Consider the following 25553-nt stretch of genomic DNA (forward strand, 5'->3'; position numbering starts at 1 on the left):
GATGAGATACATCTCAGTAATACCTCTTCCAGAGCCCTTTTGCCTCAGGCTTGGGCGAATTGGTTGTTGTAACTTTCACCATCTCTTTAGAGAACACTTATCTATTTATCTAGGTGTACTATTAGAAAATATTTCCCATATGCAGACAGAGTAATTATCTTTGCTTATTTTCAGCTAAAATCCTTATTTCCTTAATATCCTCGTTTGCTTTCCAGTCTTCTCTTGTCAAATAAATCTTTTTTCACTTACAAAACAATTTGTGATATATAACACAGGACCCTGGCCCACTCTCTCCATTGCAGCAGTTCCTAAACATCTCTTCCTTTCTCCTTCCCTGGAAGGAAGTCTCTTCTTTATTCTCCCCCTTCTCTTATTATGGATATTAAAGTTAGCTGCATAATTGACTATGGTCAGTGAGGGATCAGTTTATCGATTTTCATCAACTCAGGCACCTCAGATTCACACTGGATTTCAAAAAACATGCTGACCACCCAATTCTTCCTATGGAGATTAGATTTTATCCCTTATAATCATTTTATTCTGCAGTGGAACGGTGTGGTACAAGTGGTACAAAAGCCTGAGGCATCAATTCTTCTGACTCAAGGATGATCACAAGAAGAGGTCACCATCATTTATCAGAGCATTAGAAGCAGCATTGTTTTCCCCTGGATTTGGAAAGAGTCCACATCCAGAAGCACGGCAGAGAGAGAAACATACCCTGACAGCTACTTTTATTTGAAATGAACCACTTATCCTGTTTCTATGGTTTTCAGTAGCCTTTTAGCATCTATTCTGAGATAGTAAGGCCATTGTCCTAAATGATCTATTTATTACCATCCTGACCAGCCTGTTTTGTGGAAAAAACTTGCTGTGCTGTGGGAAGTTGTTTTGTCTAACAACAAGGAATTAAACAGCTAAAGAGTGCTGTTAGTTATGGCTTATGGTAAGGTTGAGTATTTATTTGAGGGCTCTGTTTTTTTTCAAAATGCTAGTACACTTATTTGCCTTTCCCAGTTATCTGAGATGATAACGCATGCTTTACCACACTACCCAGAAAAGATCCAAAGTAATTCACATTTGTAGAGTCTTGATTTTGTTTTCTAGACCTGTCCGAAGTGTAACTGAAAATCAGTTCTTTCCAGACAGATAGCCTTTCATTGACTTGTCCTTAATCACCTGTAGCCCCAGGAAAAATAACATTATGGAGAATAGCTATACTTTGGGGGAACAGTGATTTTTGCTATGTCCATTCCTTAAGACAATATACTTATGCGTATATTTTAAAGCCATTCCTCATCCTAATTCCTTCTAAGGGCAACTTTTTATTCACTGAAAATGTATTCATTCAGTTCTCCAAAGTAAAATGTGCGTCCTCACCTCAACTACTAAGCTACTAAAAGTCTATTCTCCAAAGTAGGCTGGGTTACTAGCTCATCAGGAGAACACCAGTTTAACAATGAAAGGGAGAATAAAGTTGAAGTTCTCTAAAGAGAAGACCTGGGATTTGAAGTGACTTAAAGGAGAAAACAAAGATTTCTTACCCATTACCGTAAGTTTTGTGCCATCACCAAAAATCTGCTGATCACAGTGACGAAGTGTCGTACCATAAGCTAAGAAAAGGGATGCACTGCAGTTGACTTTAGTAAGGAGAAGCTTAAGCAATGTTTACTGTATCTGTAATCCCAAAGAACTTTCAGTCTCTGTCTGAAGGGCTTTGGTAGAAAACCAGCATGAAATCCCACTGTATAATCTGCAGCATTTATAAAAGCATTTCCCAGAGTTTTTTGATACTTATTTTTATTGTCTACATTTCACCTCAGATTGTTTTACAGCCTGTCTCTAATCTTCATATTATCTCATTGGTATTAGCTGCTCTGGTCATTTTGCAGCTGTAGAAACCATGTAAAAGTACTCAAAGCAGTAGAGGCTGTCATCGTCTAGAAATAGAATTCCTCTGCAACTAGAGCTGCCTTACTCTTAGAGTAAGAGCCTTAGAGCTCTTGTACTCTAAGCATTGTGAAGCCTCCATTTCTGTAACTCGTGGAGTTAATAATCAAATAATACCCTTTGTGGTTGCCACAGTCGCATGCCTTTTCATAGAGGGTTTTTGCTTTCTGTGGCACTGAGCTAAACCAAATCCATTTGTTCTCCCTTCAGTGGCAGGCCAGCCACCTTGTATCCCGTTCAATGTTCTGGGAGGTTAAAACTAACCCACACAAGGGCAGCCCAGAAGAATCAGTTGGCTGGTCTCAGGCAAACACCTGATATCCATTAGGGAGAACCACAGTGACAGTGTGGAGCAGAATTAGAGAAAGCCACAGGTACAAGTCAGTCCACGGGCACCAGAGGCTTATTTAAGAGAGAAAACCCCCACCAGATTTCTGGTGAAATGAGAGATACTTGTGGCATGTCAGAATTCTTTCTCTAGCACTTGTACCACATTAATAAAGAACCATTTTGTGGTCTATTGCAAACATTATCGCATCAGAAAAAAATGCTAATTCTCTGTTTTGCATACTCTGATAGGGTTCAGATCCACCTGCAGTCAATATGGTTTGCTGAAAATTATTTCAGTGCTTCAGAATCTCCTGGCTTGTTTTCCAGAGAAGGCAAGATCAGTTCCCAGATGGTGCCATTAAGTCATAGCATACCAGGTCTGTCAAGAAAAGCCAAGACAGCGCGTGCCCGATGTGCTGCAGAGTCCTCTGTAGCTGTCTTAGCACACTCCCACGAGGCTTATGCACATAAGGGTTTTTGTAAAGGCCTCCTGGGGAATGCATCATTGTGAGTTGTCCCCACAACGATATAACCTTGTACAAAAACAATCCCACTCGTGGCTCTGCCCTCCCATTTTTGTCACCCAGTCACCATGAAAGTCAGCTATGGGAACCACAGGCCACATCCCTCCTCTGCCACTGCTGTTTCTGTGTGGCAGTCCAACTACCTTTTTGTGTATCTGAATTTATAATCCTTACATTTTTTTCCTGATGACAAAAAAAGTAGGTGTTTGGGGGTTTTTTTCTTTTACTAGCTGGTTTTAAATGCATTTATTTTTCACTTAGTAACTTCCTGATGTTGCTGATGCTGCTTTCCTTCCCACTCTTTCTCCTTCTTCCCCAGGATGGTAACCAAACCTCAAGCCAACAGTAACTGGTTTGCATTAAGCGTGATTTGCTTTCTTCTGACTGGTGCTTCTGTTTGCAGCCTGGCCTGACTATGAATATGCATGTTGGTCTGGGCTGCACTTGCCACAACTGCTCTGAAAGGAAGGGCAGTGGGATGCTGAGGCCTTGTGTTTGCGTTCCTCTGACTGCCTCGTTGCAGGAAGCAGACATAAAGGCTTCTCCTGGGTGCCCACGACCTTGACTGTGGAAAGGCTTCATCTAGGAGTAAGAGCACGCCTTCATTTTGGAGACTGTCCAAAGGGGGTGGGGACTGGCAGTAAAAGGACACTTTTATGCCCCTCCCTTACATGTAACTAAATGGAGACACAAAACTGTTTTTTCCCCCCATAGGTTTGTCCAGATGTGATGTAACTCACGAAAGGAAAAAGTCTGTGTTAGTAAGGGTGTATGCATCAGCACACACCGAGGCAATACAGGGAAGACAGGCACATGAACAAAGCAGTTCGGATTTGGGGCATGCGCTGCCCATCCTGGCCTAATCTTGGCACATAAAAGGTCGACACAGTCAGCAACATGACCAAGTACCTGCAGTAAACATGTTCATATTGATTTTTAATGGCTTCACTTAAGTCTGTTGATATTAAAAAAATAGGCTGTAGGTACAAGACACAAACCTTTGAAAGGCAGCAATTCTACTAGTAAAAACACAAATTATGTTCTCATTTCCAGGTATCCCAGAAGAACACATGAGTTTTGATACATCCTGTTCAGCTGGGCCCAGCTGCTGGTGTCCCAGGGAAGGGAATGAGACACAGAGACTAGGCTGAAACATTCAGGACGGAGACACAGGACTACAGAAAGCCAGGTACTGGGCAGATGGTCTCAGGTACCCCTATGGTATCCTCTCCTCTACAACAGCAAAACTGTGCACTCAAGTCACTAATTATGGAAATGACTGCAGACATTTTTCTTTGTTTAGATTGAATTATTTTTAAAAATATATTTAGGATTTTGTCTGGCTTTGCCTAAATAATAACACTAGTGACAGGATATTATTTGCCGGCCTTGGTCTGAATCTGGCTCTGATCTCAGCACTGTTTATTCAGGGTCTAAAGCCATTCTGCTAAAATTCGTTTAAGATTATTCTGTCTCCTTCTCCAGTCTACAGCTCCATTAGTGTCCTTACTGTCACTAACAGACTCTCTCCCATATGTTGTCTTTCATTAAAAAACAAGCAAATGACCTCTGTATTAATTCTGAAGGAGTGTTTCTATGTGGCACGAACACCTCCTCCGGCCATGTTCAAAGGGCAATTTCCAGGACATGCCAGCAGAGACCAGTCTTGTCACACTTTAATGTTCATCTGTAACCTGCCAAAAGGAAAAGTGGTGTAGGCTCTGAATCCAGATAAGTGTGAGGGAGAGAAGAGAGGAAAGACAGTTCCCTCGTTTTTATTTCCATGTCTCTCAAGCTGTGCAAAACTTCAGACAAGGAAAGGCGAGAACATGCATGCAAGAGACATTTAGGGCCGTGTTTTCTAACAATGGTATCATTTCAGTGGGGGAATTTCACAGAAGAGTAGCAATCATATCACTTACACCAATCCTGCTACAAGAAAGCAGGCAGAACCACAGACACCCTGAGCTTCAGTTCTTCTCATAAACATTCAGTACTTTCAGCCACAAACCCTTAAAATTAAGCAACAGCCCCTTTTCAGGTCATATCTGTGTACTGAAAAGGCAAGGGGGTGGAAGAAGAGAATGTGTAAGATTGCAGCCTGTGGTGGGTTGACCCTCACCGGCTGCCAGCTGCCCACCGAATCCCCTATCTCTCCCCCTCCTCAGAAGGACACTGCAGGGCAGTGGGAAATGAGATGAGAAAGTACTCATGGGTCAAGAGAAAGGCAGTTTAACAAAGAAAAATCAAAGGCTGCATGCAGAAGCAAAGGGAAACAAGAAGACCGATTCTCTACTGCCCATCAGCAGGTAATGTTTAGCCTCTTCCCAGGAAGCACGGCCTCAGTGCACGTAAAGGTTGCTCTAGAGACAAGTGCCTTAATAGCAAACATCCCCTCTCTGCCTCCTTTCTCTTAGCTTTTTATGGCTGAGCACAACATCACATGGCATGGAACATCCCTTTGGTCAGACTGGGTCAGCTGTTCTGTCTGTCCCCCCTTCCAGCCTCTTTCCTACCTGCTGGCCTTTGGAGCTGGGGGGGGGCAGTTTTGGAGAGGCAGCCCTGGTGCTGTGTGAGCACTGCTCAGTGGTAGCCAAAATGCTGGTGTGTTATCAACGCCTTTCTAGCTACAAATACAAAGCACAGCACTACGAGGGCTGCTGCAGGGAAAGATAACTCCATCTCAGCCAGACCCAACACACATCCATATGCAGATAGTGATGCTACACCATCCTATGTATGTATATTTCCTTTCTTTTCTTCCCTTTGTTTCCTTCCTCTTCCAGCCTGTGTCTACTCAAGCTTCTTGTTAGATGATATTGATTTGGGCCCAAGCTGTTCCACTAAAGAACAATATGTTTCCCAAACATTCATCTTCTGCTCCCAATGCAGTACCTGTATTGGATGGCTAACACAAGGTTGTCTGTCCTGTTAATTATGTTTGGAGTTAATTCTTGTCTCACAGGAAGCCTGAGAAACAGCAGCTGTGGTGGGAAACATCTTCTGTTTAACATCTTCATTAATGATGCAGATGATGGGGCAGAGAACACTTAGGAATTTTGCAGAAAACACCAAACTGGGAGAAGCAGCTGGTACACCACAGGGGCATATGCTGCCATCCAGAGGAACCTCGACAGCCTGGAGAAAAGGGCCAACAATAACCTCATGAAGTTCAACAAGGGAAAGTGCAAAGTCCCATGCCTGGGGAGAAGCAACCCCACGCACCAGTGCCTGTTGGTGGTGATCCAGCTGAGAAGCAGCCTGTCAGAAAAGAACCTGGGGTGCTGGTGGGCAGCAGGTTGAACATGAGCCAGCAGCGTGCCCTTGCTGCAAAGGCAGCGAATGGTATCCTGGGATAAATCAGACAAAGTATTGCCAGCAGGTTGAGGAAGGTGATCCTTCCCCTTCATTCAGCACTGTTAAGGCCACACCTGGAGCACCTCATCCAGTTCTGGGCTCTTCATTACAAAAGAGACATGAACATACTGGAGAGCATTCACAAAAGGGCCACAAGGATGATGAAGGGACTGGGGCACCTCGCACAGGAGGAGAGGCTGAGAGAGCTGGGACTGTTTAGCTTAGAGAGAGAAGGCTCAGGGGGAGTATGAATAATGTATATAAATACCCGAAAAGAGGATGTAAAGAGGACAGAGCCAGGCTCTTCTCAGTGGTGCTAGTGACAGGCTCAGAGAAAAAGGGTACAAACTGGAACACCGGAGGTTCCTTCTGAGCACAAAGAAACACGTTTTTTTTACTGTGAGGGTGACTGAGCACGGGAATAGGTTGCCTAGGGAGGTTGTGGAGTCTCCATGTTGAGAGACAATCAAAAGCTGTCTACATGCAGTCCTGGTCCACTGGCTCTGGGTGGCCCTGCTCAAGAAGGGCATTTGGATAAGATGACCTTCTGAGGCTCCTTCCAACCTCAGCCATTCTGTAACTCTATGACTCTGCAAAACCCTCCCAGTCATGGGAGGATGACCACACCATACTGTATAGCACCATTATCTGCATAGAGATGTGGCTTTACAGATCCTCTCCTTCCATCATCTCATCCTTTGAGCAGCTAGTATAATCTCTAGAATGCTGTTACTGACAAACTGTTACTCATTACAAATATACAGCTGTTTACACAGATGTGCCTGTGATGTCACTGATGAGTATCTGACACAACTACCTTTGACGATGGCTCTTGTAGCAGCAGCTCCTCTGCCACCTTCTACAGCAGGAGACAAAGGACAATAAATATGGGGACAAGGAGTGTGACAAGTAGGAGAGTAGCTGTTTCATGAGAAACTTCTTACAATAGCTGGGGTTTTTGTGTATTGCCACTTCAAGCTGGCAAAAGCAGCACCGCATGGGAGAAAATTGTACCTCGGAGCTTGAGAAGGGAACTGTGACTTCAGACCTTCAAGATGGCAATGACCACTAGAGATCTCTGTGGTTTTCTGCTACCACCTGGAAACTGCACAGCTGGGACTGGTCAATAGCCACCTGATTAATCTGCTGAACTTTGACGGTTACCCATAAGTTTGTTTTCACAAGGCTTTAAAAATGCATTTGCCACTCAAAACTAAAAATGCTCAAGCACTGAGAAATAGAAAGGGATCTTTCCTCTGTTATGTTCCCAGAGCTGATAAAGCTGGCTTTCAGTGTTTATGCAAGAGGTCTGAGCTAGGACTGTAACATTATGATTTTCAGGAACTGCAAATTTATTAGTAGAGAATTAAAAAAAAAAACAAACAACCTAAAAATATCTAAATCACCCAAAAGTCACTCACAAAGTTACTACTATGGTGTTCATATTCCTTAATGATTCCAGCATAAACAGCTTTCCCCAAAACTTTCATAGGCCACATGGATCAGCAGTAATAATTCCAGACAGCAAGAAAGTGAATGTGTTTGGCACCTGTGTAAAGATGCAAGGCTGAAGAGGATAAGGAACTCAGTGTGCCTGCATTTTGTGAGAGACTATGCTTCCCCAGCGCGTCCTGGCTATGTGTTGGTAGTCTGATATGAACAGCGAGTAGATCACGGACCTGGAGGTGTGCTGAGGAGCCTGTGAGTGCTCCCTGGGAGCAGGGAATGGTGTTACACTTGTTGCTGGAGTCAGAAGAATATTGGCTGCCAAGGTATGCAAGGACTGGTGTGTGAGGCTGAGTCTTTCAGAAATGTCTTTGGAGGACCAGATTAAATCCAGCATGAAACTAGATTTAGCTTTTTCAGAGCCTTCACTGCATCCAGGGTGAGACTGCAACGAACATGCCTTTCCGTCATGCATCTGGATTTCCCTAGCCAAGAACAGTTTAGCCTCTTTCAGAGCAGAGCCTGGAAGCAAAGTAACATTTAGGTAGCATAGTCAATCAGGAGACTAGGACCCTGGCATGAAATTGAGTGATCCACCCTGGCAGTACAAAAACCTTCTAGCAATTTTGGTGAAACAGGATTGCATCTTTTACAGGACATGCTCTGCTCTTGGCTGATTCCTGCTCTTTGCTCTCACCAGCTATTCTCACCACCTCACACTCCTTTTTTTTCCATAATCAAATAGTATGTTTCCCTTCAGCATATCCAGCTTTGCCACATCAGTGAGCAGCACAGTACATTTGCTACCTGTGATAGTTGTGTGCTTCATATGCTGCAACTTCCATAAGAGCACGAGACAAACATTTGGTTTGTGCTCAATAGCATGCAGACTGTCAAGGACAACCTAAAAACAGAAGCCCAAAATACACGTGTTTAGCCATACCTTCTTAAAGATACCTTTGGCTCTTCTGTGTGCTAGTTCCCTTTCCTTGAATGAGAGGTAAGTCCTAGGTTATGCAATAAAACCAGGAGCACAGACAGGCAATGGCAGGCAGGGGAGCCCCAGTAACACCCCACCCTCACTTTTCCCAGGCCGAGCAATTAGCTCACTCAAAGCTCATCTCTGCAAGCAATGAAGGTAGAGGCACAATAGGAGGCAACTTCTGCCTTCAGCTGGCCCTCACAATGGGAACACCAGATGATGGCAGCCTCTTGTGGTTTCCCTTCTCTGCCCATGAAGTTTTGCTGTGAAGAGATGCCTTGGTCCAGCTCAGAACTGTATGTGTTTCTAGGGCAAGGAAGAGAGGGAACCTGTAACAAAGCAGTGTGTGGGTAGGTAAATAAAAGTGCCGCAGAGCATGCTGCTGCTTGTCAAGTTGCCAAGGGGCTGTCCCTCCCGGACTGGAAGGAATGCCAGGTCCCCTGTATATGTTTCCTCCCACCTGTAATGGTGCCATCCTCCTACATCCATAATCAGAGGCTGGGCTCTCTTCTCACACTGGTCGACCTCTGACTGGGCACCTCTGTCTTTGGGTGGATCATCAGTATGTAGCAGAACCTTGAATTCTCCTTCTGCTTTGTACCCTTTCCTTGGTGCTACAGTGGGGTCTGTGGGGAACTAGTGGCCCAGAACATGGCTGTGCTTCTGTAGCACCAATTTTAAGAGATATCTGCTGCCTTTCACTAACCACATCAGCCTCAATTCTTAATGCTGATATGTGGGTTTGTATTTCTGAAGGCTGAAGCTAGATGCTGCTGCACTGCTTTGTCTGCCCCCCTGCCCTCCAAAGTCCTGGCTCCATTCCCCGACTTCTTCCTTGTCTTTCTTCTGCTCTTCCTCTGCCCATCCCCAATCTGTCTCACATCTCTCACTTCAGCAAGGTGGGGATTTTATCTTAGTGCTCCACCCCCTTGCTGTACTGTGTCATCACTCATAGCACAGAAATACATGGCTGCATCCTTGTATGTCACGTTCTTGATTGTCATCACAGAGCGATCATTACTGTCTCTGCTTATCTCAAACTTGTCTTTACTGTAACCTTCCTCGTAAGAGCTCTGCATCCACGTAGAAGTGCTGGCTACTAACTTCAGACCATCCCTTGGAGGCTGCTGGTACCAGAACATATAGGCAAGTCTGCTATTATTCTGGTAGCACGTGATGTCCACAGTCTCTCCAGCTTTCTTAAGGGTCTCTTTGGGCCACTGTGTGATAAGGTTTCCCACCCCAGGACCTGCATGAGTGAGAGGAAAAAAGAAAAAAGGGAGGCGTACAGATGATGGCCAGAAAGGGTCCTTTACGTCATGCCAGTCCTGCACGGCCTGGATGCTGCAGATGGATTTGTTGTCTCTCACCAGGTAGAAAAGCAAGGAAAACAGTCAGCACGGTCACAGAGCAATGCATTTCTGCTCATCACAAGGTGAGAGAGAAGAGGTTGTGAGACTGATGCCCCTCCCCTTGCTCTGATTTTTCTCTCAGGCTTGGGCGGGGAAGAGAGGAGGGACAGTCCACCTTTGATACCCTTTTTTGTGAGCCGTTAGAAGCAAAGCTGAGCATTCACATGACTGTAAATTTTGCTGTAGCTTTTCTACAAGACAGGCAGTGTTCTGAGCTCCTGACAAAAATGTGAGATTGCTTGCAGACCAGTAAATTGCTGGCTGAATGTGGTACCATCTGTCATTCCATCATTGTGCATGCCTGAGTACGAGATCTGTTAGCCACGAACCTGGGAATATTGGCTTCATAAATGATTTTTTGGCTCATTTACACCCGTGGATATAACTTGAGCCATCCTTCCAGACTGGTTTATTCCAGTAAATGTAGACATATACCATTTCATTCTGGAGAGACCTTCTTAGTACCTGAAAGATGATACCTCACAACTCAGAACATATGTAGGCAGAAGCAAAGATGATTGACCAAGATAGCATAGGCACAAAAATCATGTTTAATCGCATCTAAATTTCTTTGGGTTTGGTGTCAGGGCAGTATCTTCCCTGCAGTTTAATCTTCCTGTGAGATCTACTTCAATTCCTATTGCTGCGATGGAGAGACGGGACACAGCTTGATGCAAGCAAATGTCAATTTATTGTATAGAAACATGGGTATATATACTTTCAGAAGTCGTGCGTTTTAAACAGATTGGTTCTTTAGAGCTAAGCATTGCATACTAGGCAATCCCCGATTGGTGGTTAACTACCATCAATTAACAGCAAGGTGTTCCCTTTCCTTGGTGCCATCCGTCCCCCACTCCCTATGCTCTCTCAGCATGACTGATCATGTTAATAGTTGTGTCTATACAAGCTCGAGCACATTCCCCTCAGCTAACTGATTGCCACGCATGGTCTTAGTTTCCAGCCTGCTCCTGCATCCTATTACAAAAAGCAAGGCATCTCTGCCAGCCTTTTTTTCTGAAAGCAAAAACTGTGGTTAGACATTTAGTGTCACGAACAGTCTGCTTCTTCTAGTCCGCCAAATGCATCCTAGTTAGCCTTGTCATAACCTATACCACTCTCTATTCTTTTCTGAATATGTAAGATTCAAAAAACTTACATGATTGTAGCTGGTTTATTCCTTGCTAGTACTTTGAATGAAGTAAATATATTTAATTTCAATGTTCTTCTTCGGTGATCCTGATACTGCAGTCTCTTCTTTGTTATTCCCCCAGTGCCTCTGGCCCACAGTGCTCCAGGACCCCTCCCTAGCAGCAGAGCTCAGGCACTATGAAAGAAGACATAACTTTTCTTATTCCTCAAAAGAGAACATAACAAAAAAGAGCAGCAGCAAGGTAAACATAAATATGCAGCTAGTACTGCCCCTGCTCCTCCCCTCCCTTCCACTCCCCATCCTTCCTTTCTAACTCTTATCTTCTTCCGTGCTTTACACTGCTATGAGATCATGGGCATTTTCCCCACCTGCTTGCTATTGCTTTCCTTTCCCTAGCAGCTGGTATGTGTTACCTGCCAGATCCTGGTGAACCCAGCCCACCTGCTTCAGGTGTCCCTGAGGAAGCAAAGGGGATGCTGATAATCATCGGTCACAGCTGTTGACCTCATGACCTGATTGCTCTGTGTCTGTGATCTCTGACCACTGCTTGGCTTTCCACCATAGCTGTACTGACCACCACCAAAGCTGTCACAGTATTGGTGAGATGCTAACTTCACCATTGGCAGGAGCAAAGTGGGACTCTGTTCTGCTGCTCTAGGAACCTCCTCCCTAGGGACCTGCTCCCTCTCCTCCCTTTCTCAGTAAGGGGCCAGGAGTAAGGAAAAGGAAGTGCCTGGCTTCCTAGACAGTTGCACCGTTCCCTAGCCCCTCGTCTGCTAGCCCAGTAGCTCTAGGGCACTGCTCCTAGCACACACACCTAAGCCAGAACAGACGGGAAGGTTCAGGAAGATCTCGTGTAAGGCTGCAGGGAACCCCGCTTGTGTACAGTGGTCGCCAGTCCCCAAAACAAATATCTGTAAGGCTCTTTAAAGAAGGCTTTTGTTTGTGCTATCATCCTAAAAGGAGCAATAGGGCAGGAGGGTAGTGGCCAAGGAGCCAGGCAGTCATCAACATACCACTAGGCTGCAATCGTTTCTTGAATCAATATAATTGTAGACCTTGGTGTAGACACTGGGATAAACTTTCAGAGCACACTCTGTTCTCCATGAGACAATTCCCTGGAGTTTTCCAACGCAGGGAGTGGGGCCACCTGAGTCACCCTGGAGAGAAAAATTTAGAAGTATGAGATGATCTCACCTGGAAAGGTTTTAACCTGGAACAAAGAAACCAGGGAATGCAAAGTCAAGTACAGCAAGTCCTGATTTGGGAGTACGCAAAGATAGCACCCCATATTTGCTGACCTATCCTACCCTGCAATAATCCACTTCTACTGCACTTAGTGCCCAGCACATGTGGCTGGACCTGCCAGTTTGGTGAAGCCCACCCTTTATCAAAACCCTGTTGGAAGGATACTGCAGCAGAACAGAAAACGTGGAGATGAGGAGGCATAAGCACTCTGCCGAACTCTGACATACTGTGCTCCTGGAGGTACCCTGGGGTGTGTGACTCAGGGCTCTGTGCAGACGCGAATGCTTACTTGGCATGCGTCTTTCCCATCATCCAGGAATCCTACACAGATCACGGTGCTGGTGTAGAACCTTAGGGGAACTGGCTCCCAGGACAGCAGTGAAAACAAGGTTTTGTCTTGGGACTCATTGAGGCACACTGGCAGGACAGTTTGGGGAACTCATAGGCAGAGCATGGAAAGGCTGCAATGCAGGAGTGAAATGCATATGGGTCTCATGGATCTGGCAGCAGAGCAGAAGTGTGACCAGGTACATGCAACGCACATACAGCCACTGCTCAGTGTGTTTCCTCACTTTGAAAAAGGCACTCGGGACCCTCCCTGGCACAGGAACTGGGCAGAGCTGTGGGTTGAATGTTGGCCCTGTAGTCCGTGGTGGTTGCCAACTGGATCAACATCATGTTGTTATCAAGGCTCCTTGAATCATATCTAGGATGGTGAATGATTAATGTGGCATTCCTGACTAGTTCACTGTCTTCCTTCACACAGTGTTGCATTCGCCCAGCCTCACTTGTATACAGCTGCAAAATTACCAGCATAGAAGAGCAGCAGTTAACTGTGGGTAGAAAAACTTGGTGCCACACGGGGTCTGGCAGACATTTGGAATAGAGTAAGGGAGTGTTGCCCTAATCAAAGGTGCACATGTCACAGAGCTTTAGGAGCCTTATGATTTCATGAAACAACAGAGTCTGGTCACTACAGCTATGGTGGTAGGTCTTGCTAGTTGGGCATCCTGTTCAGTGGATCCCCATGGGGCAGCAGTGGCAACAGTGTGAGCATAGATGGGTCACTTCAGGCAGCTAGAGCAATGCTTAGGGAAGGAAGATTACATTTGCTGTTGCAGAGGAGCATGATCCTTGATCTGTGCTCTCTCTGCAGAGGTATGCCTTAAATTCAGGACAAGAAAAATCCATGGAGAAAGTCTGAAGGAATGAAAAAGAGCAAAATCATAATGGTAAGCCACATGGGCATGCAAATGTGTACAGAAAGGCATTTTAGGATGCACAGGAAAGGATGCCAAGAGTCCAGGAATATTGGAAAAATCATGTAATGCAGTGGGAAAGAGGGTACCGTGTTTCTCCTTTCATTTCAGGTACACCATGCATTGCCACCTTGGATTCTCTTCTTTTGCTAGGCACCATATTCTAAATCTGGTGGCTTTGCAAGATTCAACTAGAATCCAGATACACAACCCAATTAATACTTAGGATTTCTAGCACTGAGCAGCTGACCAGACCCACTGATTGTTGATGAGTGAACCACCACATAAGTGATACCCACCATTCAAGGACACTGGTAGGGACCTGAATGCTCTCGGCAGTTGTAGCCTCCCACAGTCTTATCAGCAACCTCAGGAAAAGAAAGTGAGAGGAGGAGCACTGAATTTCACAGCACCAGGCCTGGATCCATTCTTTTAAGGTGTAGCAGGAATTAGCAAGAGTCAAAAATGTTTGTAAAACATTTGTAAAACAAAAAACTTTGTAAGTCTTCACAGCAACTCCTGAAATATCCTCCCAAGTTCTTTCTGTGCTCCTCTGAAACGTGAGGCTTTGTCTTTACCACCCTGAGTCGGAAAGCAGAAGAGCAGAAGCTGCCAAAGAACTTCACAAATGAAATGTATGCAGCCTTCACACTGGCACCTTCACTTCCACGGCACCTTTGGAACAGGATGCAACAGCTGTATAATGATGGAAAGCACACGGTGCACATCTGTGTAAGTTGAGACATGGAAAATAGCAAATGCAGTTGAGAGTGTCAGCAGAAATTTAATTTCCTGGGGGGAAGCCAGGGGTGGGCAAGAGAGGAGGAAAGCCCTGGTAGTGAAGAAACCAGAAACAGTATGGAGGCTGTGCAGAGTTGGAGGCTGATGCTACAGCAGAACGTAAAAAGAACATGTAAGGTATTTGTTGAAACTACTAGAACAGTGGTCTCCAAACATTTTTGATCGCATGTCCCTATCAATAAAATATTTTTGAGCACATGCCCCCAGTAGATGTATATTTAGTAATTGATAATTACTTACATACAGTACTGAAGTTCTAGTATTTTCACCCCACACACATCTTGCATACCCCCAGGGGTGCATGCACCCCACTTTGGAGACCACTGCACTGGAACATCATAAACCAGGAGCTTGTCTCTGATTCTGTAATCTGAAAAGATCAGAAGATGCAACCCCCTTGCCCAGACACTCGCCTAGCCTCAGGTAGCTGGGGGCCTGATGTTCCAAGGCCAGATGGGGTGTATTTCAACCAGCTTCTCCCAGGCAGGAGAGACTTGGGAAGAGAAAGTCAACAGTGCCTCCACCACCAAGCTCCATCAGATGCACTCAGAAACTCCTCTGCTTTACACCCCTGGGAAGCTTATCTCTGTGAGCTCACAGTCTTGCCAGGTTTCCCTTTCCCAGGATCTTGCATCAGCTTGGACAAATGTATTTACTTTATCTGAGTCCAGTGATGACACAGCTGACTGAAATACTTGAACTAGGAACATGGATTTCTAGAAATGCAAGCTGCCATTGCTTGCCCATTCATAATACCTAACACAGCTGCCTTCCATTCACCAACCCTCCTCCTTCCCATGTGCCTGGAGCTGCCAGTACTCTGCTGCAGCATCACTGCCTTAAATGACAGGCTCATTTGCAGCTGGAGGTGTACCCCCCAGAGTGTATTTTTTGAAAGTCCCTGAAAAATCCCTTGCCATGGGTCTGTGGAATGTTCAGCAGCATTGAGCAAAAGAGGGTATTTACATTTCAGGTAGGCACTGCTCATCTTAAAGAAAGGAAAGAGGGGTGGGAGAAGGTGTTCCATTTTCAACCTGAATGCAAAGGAGTCTCTTCATCCTTCACAGCTCTCACAACCCCTGAAGGGCTGTTCTGAAGCAGTCTGTCTGCTGGATGACCTCTGCGTTCTGCACCACAAACACCCTGTTTACCTTCCTTTGAGATCAGTTTGCTCCATGAGCTGCTTTGCTGGCACGCACCCTGGAGTTCTGGAATTCACGAGAGCCTCTGGAACAGGTCCCCAAGAGGCAGACAGGAGCATGGGAGGGACTTGGGTGAAGTGTGTTCACTCGACGTCTGCCATCAAGGACTTAGGAACACAAGAGCCACAGAAACTATGGCCCAGGACTTTTGCCATGAGCTCTTGCAGTAGCTTGGGAAGGGGTCAGTAGTGCCCCCTCACTGATTTAAGCAAGTAGCATAAAGAGTCTCAGACAGACCTTTTTCTTCAAGAAGATTACCAGCCAGACCTATATGATGCCTTTCCTGCTGTTACGAATAACTATAAAGACCAGAGTAGATTAAACAAGTAACAAGGGAAAACAAAACAATACCAAGATAAAGGCAGGTATGGTTGATCTTCCCAATTCAGATGCCGAATTACTGGATTTTGCTGAAATTTGGGTGGATACTAAATGAAATACTAAACCCTGTGAAAAGAAAGAAAAGAAAGCTGTCCTTCATAGCCTAAATGTTACCTAATAGGTTATTAGAGCTATATCTCAGGAAAAATATTGTTTTAAAATATCTGATGACAGCCTGTCTCTATGCCAATGGCATGTTTTGGACAAAGAAATTATAAATCCACAGGGAGATCAAATTACATTCTATTGTAGATTAAGAATTGTTCTTGCCTTGCTCTACTTAGTCATGATGGGATTAGACAGCTTTGGTAATTTTTGCCATGATTAGTGCTATTACAGACCTTTCCCTTTTCCATGGGAAGTTTCCAATCGTTATTTGTTTCCCAGGATAAAACATGTTTGTAAGAAAACTGTGCACTGATACCAGTTTAAAGCCTGAGACAAGTCATTCAGCTCCTTGGAGGAGTCCCTGGCCATGGACTTGTCCTTTAACATGAAGGAAAAGTTCCCATCTGGACAGTGCCGCTGTGTGTACCAGTCCTCCAGGGCTCTCAAAAAAGCTGATCAAGAAATGGAGTAGAAACATTACTCCTATTTAGTCTCTCATGCCATTTCAGCATCTCAAACCACATGACTTCTCTTTACAGTCACTTGAGGTTATCCTATGTCTTTCAGGAGCCAACATGATGAAGTTGGCAGCTGCTTGGAAAATGATTATTCATCAAATGCATTCAGTTTTAGCAAACTCAGCATCATGACAGCAATTATCGCTCTTTCAGAGAAGGATTTCAGAAGATCTGTTTTCTGTTCACAGGATTTTTGTTCATATACAGTATAACCATAAACATGAATGTTATTCTGAAATTCTTCTGTGGCAAAAATGAGTCTCTATAGAACATTCCAAAATTGAAGAAAAAAAAAAAAAAAAAGAAAAAAGAAAGTGGTTTAGTACTTAGGCTGATATTATATAGATTAGATAAGAGAAATTATTTCAAAGAGATATGGTGTGTATTCCCATATTTGAACAATTTCAATTGGGGGGGCACAAAATAGGGTTTTTGTGCTCACTTATTGAAATTACTTATGAATAATTTTATTTGGGAATGCACTGTGTTCTATATGACAAAAACACATACATTAGCTAAAAAAAGAAATTTGCTAAAATAAACTTAATAACACTGAGAGTGTTTTTGGAGGTTTTTTGTTGCTGTTGTTTTTATTTTTTTTCCAAACAAATGTATAGTATCTTAGTCCATTACCTACAATATTCAGCTTCCAGTAAAAAATACGCATTTTTAAGAATGATACCATTATCACAAAGGAATGTCAAAGGGGTTTGAGGGTTGCTTTCAACAGGTGCTGTGTGTAAGAATGAGGCAGACAAACAACTATACATCTTCCAAAGGCCAAACATATTTTTAAATTGAAGGCTGCCCTCTAAAATAATTTAAAATAGCTATCTTAGGAAAGGTTTATGATTAACTGATATGTTATTTGTACTTTCTACCAGCACCTGTTAATGCCCACATCTGGATCTTCAAATTTTTCACTGTGTACTTTTTGTCTGGAGAAAACCTTGGATTAGAGATAAGGCCATTTCAAAAGATGTATTTCTAGCAGCTCACACTTCCAGTCCACCAGTCTGGGCTTGAGGCTGTGTCAAGATGATGAAATACATACTGTTTGTCACCTTTGTTGGTGTGGCTAGTAAGTATATTTTTTACTTCTGTTTTTGCATATTTTTTGCTTCTGTTTTTGTAATGTATAAGAAAGCTCATTTTCTGAGCAAATCTGCAAGCTGGTTTATTGTGGGAAAGTGAAGTCCAGTTTCAACTTGAAAAAATTTTAAGGCAAAGCTCTGCAGTTTCTTGTGATTGCTATTTGTTCACAATTGCTTGTGCCACAAGATGGGGAATGAACACCTTTGTAGGAGTTCCTGGCCCAGGAATTCTGAAATGTGTCTGTAGCTTCAAAAAAGACTGTCTCTGTCTTGAGGACTATGAAGTACAAAGATAACACCTCTGGCTCAGGAAGTCCTAAAGCTGCTGTAAAGTTTTGGACTACGGGTGAGTCCTCCAAGGAAACACTGCTGCAGACTTTTTTTGTACTTGCACTCAGCCCACTGTTGACTGCTACTGCAGACAGGACCCTGGGACAGACACACCTTTGATCCAATCCAGAAAGAACATTTTTATGTTCTTATGCTCACTCTGGGACTAGCAACAGATACATGAGATGCCCATCTAAGTCACATCACCTTATTTTAGGGAGCAGCGAATGAATGTCCATTAGACTTGCCCACCATTGCTACTGTGAGTTTCCACAGAGGTAGAGCCTACAAGTGAGATGCTTCTGTCAGTCACAAGGTCATAATATTCCTTATGCCAGATGTCCTTATGACACTTATCTCCCAGCTGCCATCCCCATCAATGCTGCTGATGATGACAAGATCGTTGGAGGCTACACCTGTGCGGCGAACTCTGTCCCCTATCAGGTGTCCCTGAACTCTGGGTATCACTTCTGTGGAGGTTCCCTCATCAACAGCCAGTGGGTCCTGTCAGCTGCTCACTGCTACAAGTCGTGAGTCAAAAAAAAAAAAAAACATTCTTCTGTAACCTCTTTCTTTCTTCCAGTTCACTTCTAGCAGGAATTCTGAGATGTGAGATCTAAATATGTAAGTGACTCCATTCTGGAGGCAACCAAGGAATGGGTGGCTCATTTAGGAAGCTGGACTGAGGCATCGTAAGCAGTATTTCACTTCTGCAAAGGTTTCTGAGAATGCAGAACACTTTCTGAAATGACAGTGTGATAAACTAACAATGACTTACAGGCTATGATTTCTTAGAAATTGGATTCATCTTGCTAAAACTTAGTCAGTGTAGAACAGGAAGAGGAATGAGGTCAGGGGCATAGCAGTTTGCCTTTTTCTGGAGTGTTTGTACAAAGCGCTGATACATATTCAGCCTGTCCCAGCTCAACAAAATAAACCTGCAGAAATTCACCACCTGTACTGGGGGTGGGTAAGATCTCAGTGTGGATCCTCGGAATTTGCTGCAGGACAAGAAAGATAATCTGCATGAAAACAGCTATTATGACAGCAACATTAAAGTGAGAGTGTATGGTGACAAGTTTCCTTATGACCTGCTGGCAGCAGTAAGGTACATGCCATTCCCCCTCTTTTCCAGTCGCATCCAAGTGCAGCTTGGGAAACACAACCTGGCACTCTCAGAGTCGACCGAGCAGTTGATTAACTCAGCTAAAGTCATCCGCCACCCTGGCTACAGCTCAGCAACACTGGACAATGACATTATGCTCATCAAGCTTGCCAGGCCAGCCCAGCTCAACAGAGCTGTCCAAACCATTCCTCTGCCTACCAGCTGTGTGGCACCAGGCACCACATGCCTCATCTCCGGATGGGGCAACACTCTCAGCAGTACCGGTGAGTACTCCATGGGAGCGTGTGGTGTCTGGGGGCATGTGAGACACTCCAAGACCTCACAGCTGGCACTGAACAGTACAATGTAAAGCACAAAGAAGTGCTGTGGGACGGGCCCCTTTGGAGTGATCAGTCAGTGTAAGACAATAACCATTTCACTGCTTTAAAGGCAAATCTTTATAAGGTTTCTCCTCTTGTTCTGCATTACAAACATGGATATGATCACTCAAGTCACCCATATGCCATTCACCAGCATGTTTGTGCTGCCATAAGTTGTGTCCTGCGCTATCAGCTCTGCAGTGCCGACCACCAGCTAGTTAACTAACGTCAATAGAGTTCTCAGTTCTCCGAGAGCAAGATCCAAATCTGTGATTGTGGATCTAAAGTTACTACAAGAGGGCTCCATTCCCTTACACCAATGGTCAGAGGTGTGGATGGTGACTGGTGTCTAATTCACTGACGACAACTAAATCTGCATCAGAGGAGAGGACGGTTTTCCTGAGGCACAGGTTTCCTCCAGCATACGTGCTACAAGAGTAGCTCCCAGCTCCACATCTGCCAATTGATGGTGTTCTAGGTATCAGAAAAACTAATATGGCTGCAGTGTAGAATGGTGGACCCATGGGCAGGATCTGTTCCACCAAAACAAAAGGAATCTATGCTGTAACTACTGTTCAGAGTAAAAATGACAACAGCTAAAACAGGACATTCAGCGATTACTTTTCTGCTAAGAAAGATCTTCTCGGGGCTCTGAAATGAACTCAGAGACTTTATCAACCATCTCTCCCTCTATTTTCTTGTAGATCCCTATCCAGACACCTTGCAGTGCCTGAAGGCTCCTGTACTCCCCTCAAGCGAGTGCAGTGAAGCTTACCCTGGCCAAATTACCAAGAACATGATATGTGTAGGATTCATGGAGGGAGGAAAAGACTCCTGCCAGGTACACCTGCCTCTCCTTTCCCGTATGCTTCTCTCCTGTCTTTTGCCAGTAGAGCAGGCCTTCATATCAGAGAATCTGCTATACTCATTGCACTGGCATGTCTGAATGTTGTTTTTTGAACAACAGCAGAGACTTAGGGCAAAAGTTGCTTACTGAGTGAGGCTAGCATTTTTTACCAGTCAGTCAGTCATTGTCCCTTTTTGAGACAGTAAATATCTCTGCCCTAAATCTCCAGAAGCAGACTATGCCACCTCCTGAACCTTAAGCTATTGACAATGGAGGAAGGCTGCACCAGGGAGTCAACAATAACCACGGTCTCTTTAGAGCTTAGGACACAAATGTTAGTTTTGGACTCACTGAAAATAGCCAGTACACCAAGATCCAGGCAGCATGGAAAATGAACACACCTGACAATTGCTCTGCATTTTACATGTGCCTAGGTCCATGAAATATTTGACAGAATAATGTCTAAGACACACATATCCTAAGCATCTGCCAAGGACTGCATCTGTCAAGAACAGGCAGCTTACTCATCTTTAGCTGAGGTGCCCTCAGAACTAAAGGCACAGCAGCATCAGATGTAGAGTGGTAATCAGCAATGACCTTTGTAGACCTTCTGTGTAGAAAAGCCCAATGGATTTGCCCTGAATGAGTGATTTCTGGGATCTCTGGCTCATCACTTATGCTGGTACCATTTGCTGAATATTTGTATCCTTCATGTGCACAGGGGGATTCCGGCGGCCCAGTAGTGTGCAATGGGCAGCTCCAGGGCATTGTTTCCTGGGGCATTGGATGTGCGCAGAAAGGCTATCCTGGGGTTTACACTAAGGTTTGCAATTACGTCTCCTGGATCACAGCAACTATATCTGCCAACTGATAATACTTTTGTTCTATGTGACCTGCTTTTTCTCCTCATCATTTTCTTCTGTTTTGGGACTGGACATGTGAAAATTATCAAAAAATAAAGACTTTCAGTTACCACTTCTTTGCACAACTGTGTGCCTTCCATAGGCTATGATATGGAGGACAGAGGCAGGGAATATCACTCTGGGGAAAATTAGTATTTGCAGTGCCTCCCAACTAGGGTCTTGGAATATTTTGCAGACTTATCCAGAGCCTTTCATTCAGTTACATGCAGCCATTTGTAGAGAAGAACATCTTTTCTGTTTATCAGCATGTACTCAGGGGCTACAGAACTGCGTAAATCAGTTGAGAGAGTGTGCTGAATCACACAAGCAGCATATTCCTACTGTAGAAAACAGCAGCCAGTTACACACACTCCCCATCACCCCTGCTCCCAACAATATGACTGAACATCCCTAGTGGAACCACCTTAAAAGCTCTAATTGGGGAATGAAGAAACCTCTTGCTAGGGCTTGTTCTCTTCATGGACCTGTGCCACTGGGGCTGCTATCTATGCCTTTTTCTCAGCTAACTGGTCATATTAGACTTGCTTACTTTCCCTGGAAGAGTCAAAAGGACAGAGATATTCCTGGCTTCTGGTTTTAACTCCTCCTAGCCCCAGCTGGCACTGGAATTGAAAGTCCATGAAAAAGCTGCCAAAGTTGACAACAGGCTGTGTAGCTGTCTTCTAAAAAAACCCCAAAACCAACCAAACAAAAAAAAATTTGAGTAAAATAGAAAGATAGAAAAAGCAGAGAATAGGTGAAGTGGGGAGAAATTGAAAAGAAATCTGCCACTGGAGGAAAGGGAGGGCGAGGGGAAGAGCAGGGCATGAAGGAACAAGTGTCTTTGCCTACAGAGAGGTTTGAGCATGGTGCTTTCAGATGCTTTGTCGTGAGATACCTCCTAGGAGAGTAATAGGTGCCCGAGTCATTGAGATAGGCACAATATACAAACAGGATCAGACTATAGCATTGTGTCCCATTGCTCTGGAAGCACTTGCTGAATTCCTTCTCAGAATCTGCCCTTTTCCCGAAAAAACCCTGAGCTGTAGCTGGGCACCCTGCCCTTCAGCCTATTTCCACCAGGAGACAGAGATCTTATGTATGAGCGGTTGAAAGTCACAGGTCTGTGACACAGTACCTGTAAATCACTGACTCCCATCTCCCTCCCTGACCACTGTGAGTGGAGGGTGGGTGCTATCTTTCCTTGTACGTTAAGGGAAAGGAGAAGAAAAAGTCGGAGGACAAAGAGGATGAGATGAAAAGATGAGGAGATGAAAATGAGGGGAAAGAAATACTTCTGTCACCAGGCAAAATGCATTCTCAAGTATGACAGGCAAGGGTGTTCAGAAGGTTTAGTGTGGAATCAGTTCCAGTCCTTTGTCATTATCCCCACCAATGTGTCAAGGTCTCCAGTGGGTAAAGAAGAAATTCCACTTTTCAAATTATAGGCCATTCTTGATTTTCCAATTGCTGGAATATCCTCGCAGGATCTCCACTCTTACACAGCTAGAACATCACTAATGCCTGTGGTGGACAGCGCCGTGAAGAGGCTGCTGGCAAAGTTGTTCCCTCCTTTGCGCTGTCTAAGAACAACAGACATCTGCAGAGCACTAAGATGTGAGGATGTTATTTTTCTTTCTCTCTGCTGACATTTCCACACACTGTTTTTATCACATGGCTCTGCACAGCAGGAGTGAGGGGATTAGAGAGCTGTGAGCCCCGATTGGAGTCTTGGGGTCAACAGGACAAAATTCCCTGTACTTTCTCAGGACAAAGCCCAGTGGGATCAATTGTAATGTATTTGAGTGCACGCATGAAGGCATGAAAACCTTGCACCAACCTGACAGGATGGAAAGAGAAGTAACCATGTGGCAGCAGCACTTAAGTAAAAAGGCTCCAAAGGTGAGACACAGCTAAAGCTCTTCTCCAAAAAGGCATGACAGTTGGAAGAAGCATTAAGAACAGAACTGGGCAATGAATTACACTAGTTTGTGTAAAAGTCAACATGTCTCTTGGGGAAGGGTGGAGGGGAGGATCTATGACTCAGAAATAACATTGTTCTAGGATAAGAAAGAACAGCTCCTGACAAAATGACGGGGGTGGATGGGCAGAGAAGAAAGTGAGAGAAATTCTCAGTTTTCAAAAACCAGGGATTGCAACCCCTTTGTTAGTCCATGGGTCACAGCTGAGAGGTCTGCTGTTTGATGTATACGACGACAGAGGAAACCCTCTAACCTGTCAGGAAACCTTCTGCTAGCTGCACAGCTTGCTAACATGATCTGTAATTTCTATAATATCTTTGGGAAAGGTAAACTGTCTGTGGGTCAAGGGGTGGTGATCCTGACTCGGAGGCCACCGTGCATGCAGGAGCTCGTGATCCACACACAACAGCTGACCCAAGCAGGTGTAGCCATGCTGTGCTGCACGCATCCTTGGCCACAGGGCAGCCTCTGGCAGGTCCTCACAATGGAGGAGCACGTGGGAAGCTCCTCCACACCCGCAATTATACTGCCTGCCTGGCCCTGCCATTAGCTAAAGGTGCACCAAGAACTTCTCATGCAAACAACTTTCTGCTTGATGGTGAGATTCATGAACAGGCCTGGCTGGAATTAAATGAGAGAAGGTCTGTGGAGTGCAGATTGAAGGCAGACAGAAAGAAGAAGATGGGGAGAGAAAGGGAGGTAGAGAGAGGAAGAAGCTTTGATGGAAGTGAATAGACCGTAAATGAGAGTTAAACGAAAAAGGAGACAAGGAGGAGTGGAATAGCAAGGAGAGAAAGCAGGACAAATAAACTCAGAGTCTGAGGAGCAAGGGAAGGCTAGGAAGCAGCAGAGGCAATGAATGGGAAGGGATCATCCTGCCTTGTTCAGCACTGGCAACGAGGAAAGCACATCCCTTTTGTGCAGAGGGGTTTGCGCTCAGCTCCTTCAGCAGCCCAGCCACTGTGTTTCATTCTCAGCGCAGTAATATGTGCCAGAGTCATTAAGAAAGGCATGTTCAATCAAGAGAGTCATCCCATCTCCTTGTATACCACTGCTTTTGAAACGGCTTTGGAAATCCTCCTCAACATTTGCTTTGCCACGTTCTAATGCATAAGCCACTGGGATCAGCCGGGTGTCCTTCCCCAAAGGCATCTTGTACCAGTACACAGCTACACTGGAGGACGACTTCTTGGAACAGGTCAGGTTCACAGACTGGCCTTGTTGTATCACTGTGTCTGGGGACTGTTCCAGAGCCAATGCTGGAAGGAAAAAGGAGGAGTGTTGAGGAGGAGGAAAAGAAATGGAAAAACATGAACTAGGCACTGTGGGTTGGTAGAAAAAAAGGTGAAAAGGAACAGGACAGGACAGGGATCAGTGGAAGGGACGGGCCAGCTCTTCAGATTAGCAGGTGAGTTTCCAGTCCCCCTCCGATAGGCAAGACACATTCCTGGGCAGTTTGTGTCCAAAAAAGGAACAATATGGGGGCTGTGCACAGAATTAAAAATAAACAGCCGTCGCAGGAGATTCAGGGATTCTTGTCTACCTCGTTCAATACCCATCCTCAGCATAGGAAGCTTTGTAGAATGGAGCACTGCCAGCAACTGAGTATGCAGCTGGGGCAGCAGTGGTGGAATTGATGTAGGTGCTCAGGGGTGAGTTGAGTTCACTTACCCAGAGGAGCCAGCGTGGCCACAAAGAACAAGCAGGGAGCCATGGGGAAAGAGCCCCTGTCCTTTTAGGGACCTGCCTTTTGTAGCTGTCCAGAGATATGTGAAGATTAAACACTGAGTGAGCATGAAACATTGGGGCTGGGCAGGACATCAATTATGAGAACAGATTGGCTGGCTGGGAACAGTGGAGAATGACGCAGGAAAGTGTAAACGCTGCAGAAACGTAAGGGGTGGGTGGGGAGAGGAGAAGGGGGATTGCATGGACAGAACTATGCTGACATTGCATCGGAGTCTGAGTGTGTGCAAGGCAGAGGGAAGCAAAGAGCTCCTCTTCTCCTGAAGCACTTGAGAGCTGGAGGAATGAGGGATGAAGGACACATATGTCCTGTGCATTTTGCTATGCATTTTCCCTGTCTTCCCTAGCCATGGTCAGTTCTTTCCATTCCAGCTGTTCTTCTGCAAGGAACTGTGAATCCCACTGCAGTTAGTTTATCTTTCTTTTACATCACAAAGGAGAGGGATGGGGGGGGGGTGTGGGGGGTGGAGGTGTCTTGGCTCCCCCACACTATCTCTACCCA

At 44.9% G+C, this 25553-nt stretch overlaps 1 protein-coding gene and 1 gene segment (V, D, J or C); one reads left to right on the plus strand and one right to left on the minus strand.

Moving 5' to 3' along the window:
* LOC101922302 (T cell receptor beta constant 2-like) overlaps nt 1-1662 on the minus strand; it is a 13671-nt gene extending 12009 nt beyond the window's left edge. The window contains 1 exon segment of the C gene segment in view: nt 1542-1662. Coding sequence covers nt 1542-1545 — 4 coding nt within the window.
* Nucleotides 1-21396, plus strand: part of LOC101916582 (trypsin I-P1-like) — a 24248-nt gene extending 2852 nt beyond the window's left edge. Inside the window, exons 2-9 of one of the 3 annotated variants that reach the window (XM_055807381.1) lie at nt 3855-5110; nt 11270-11389; nt 13553-13628; nt 14160-17746; nt 18454-18619; nt 19225-19478; nt 20279-20415; nt 21143-21396. In XM_055807381.1, the coding sequence (XP_055663356.1) occupies nt 17704-17746; nt 18454-18619; nt 19225-19478; nt 20279-20415; nt 21143-21292 (750 nt within the window). In that variant the 5' untranslated portion in view covers nt 3855-5110; nt 11270-11389; nt 13553-13628; nt 14160-17703 and the 3' untranslated portion in view covers nt 21293-21396. Of the gene's footprint in view, nt 1-3744; nt 5111-11269; nt 11390-13552; nt 13629-14159; nt 17747-18453; nt 18620-19224; nt 19479-20278; nt 20416-21142 lie in introns of those variants that run through there. The other 2 variants (XM_055807382.1, XM_055807383.1) reach the window with 2 other exon arrangements.
* The last annotated feature ends 4157 nt before the right edge of the window (nt 21397-25553 follow it).

Source organism: Falco peregrinus, chromosome 6 (genome assembly GCF_023634155.1).
Source record: "Falco peregrinus isolate bFalPer1 chromosome 6, bFalPer1.pri, whole genome shotgun sequence".
Classification (NCBI taxonomy): domain Eukaryota; kingdom Metazoa; phylum Chordata; class Aves; order Falconiformes; family Falconidae; genus Falco; species Falco peregrinus.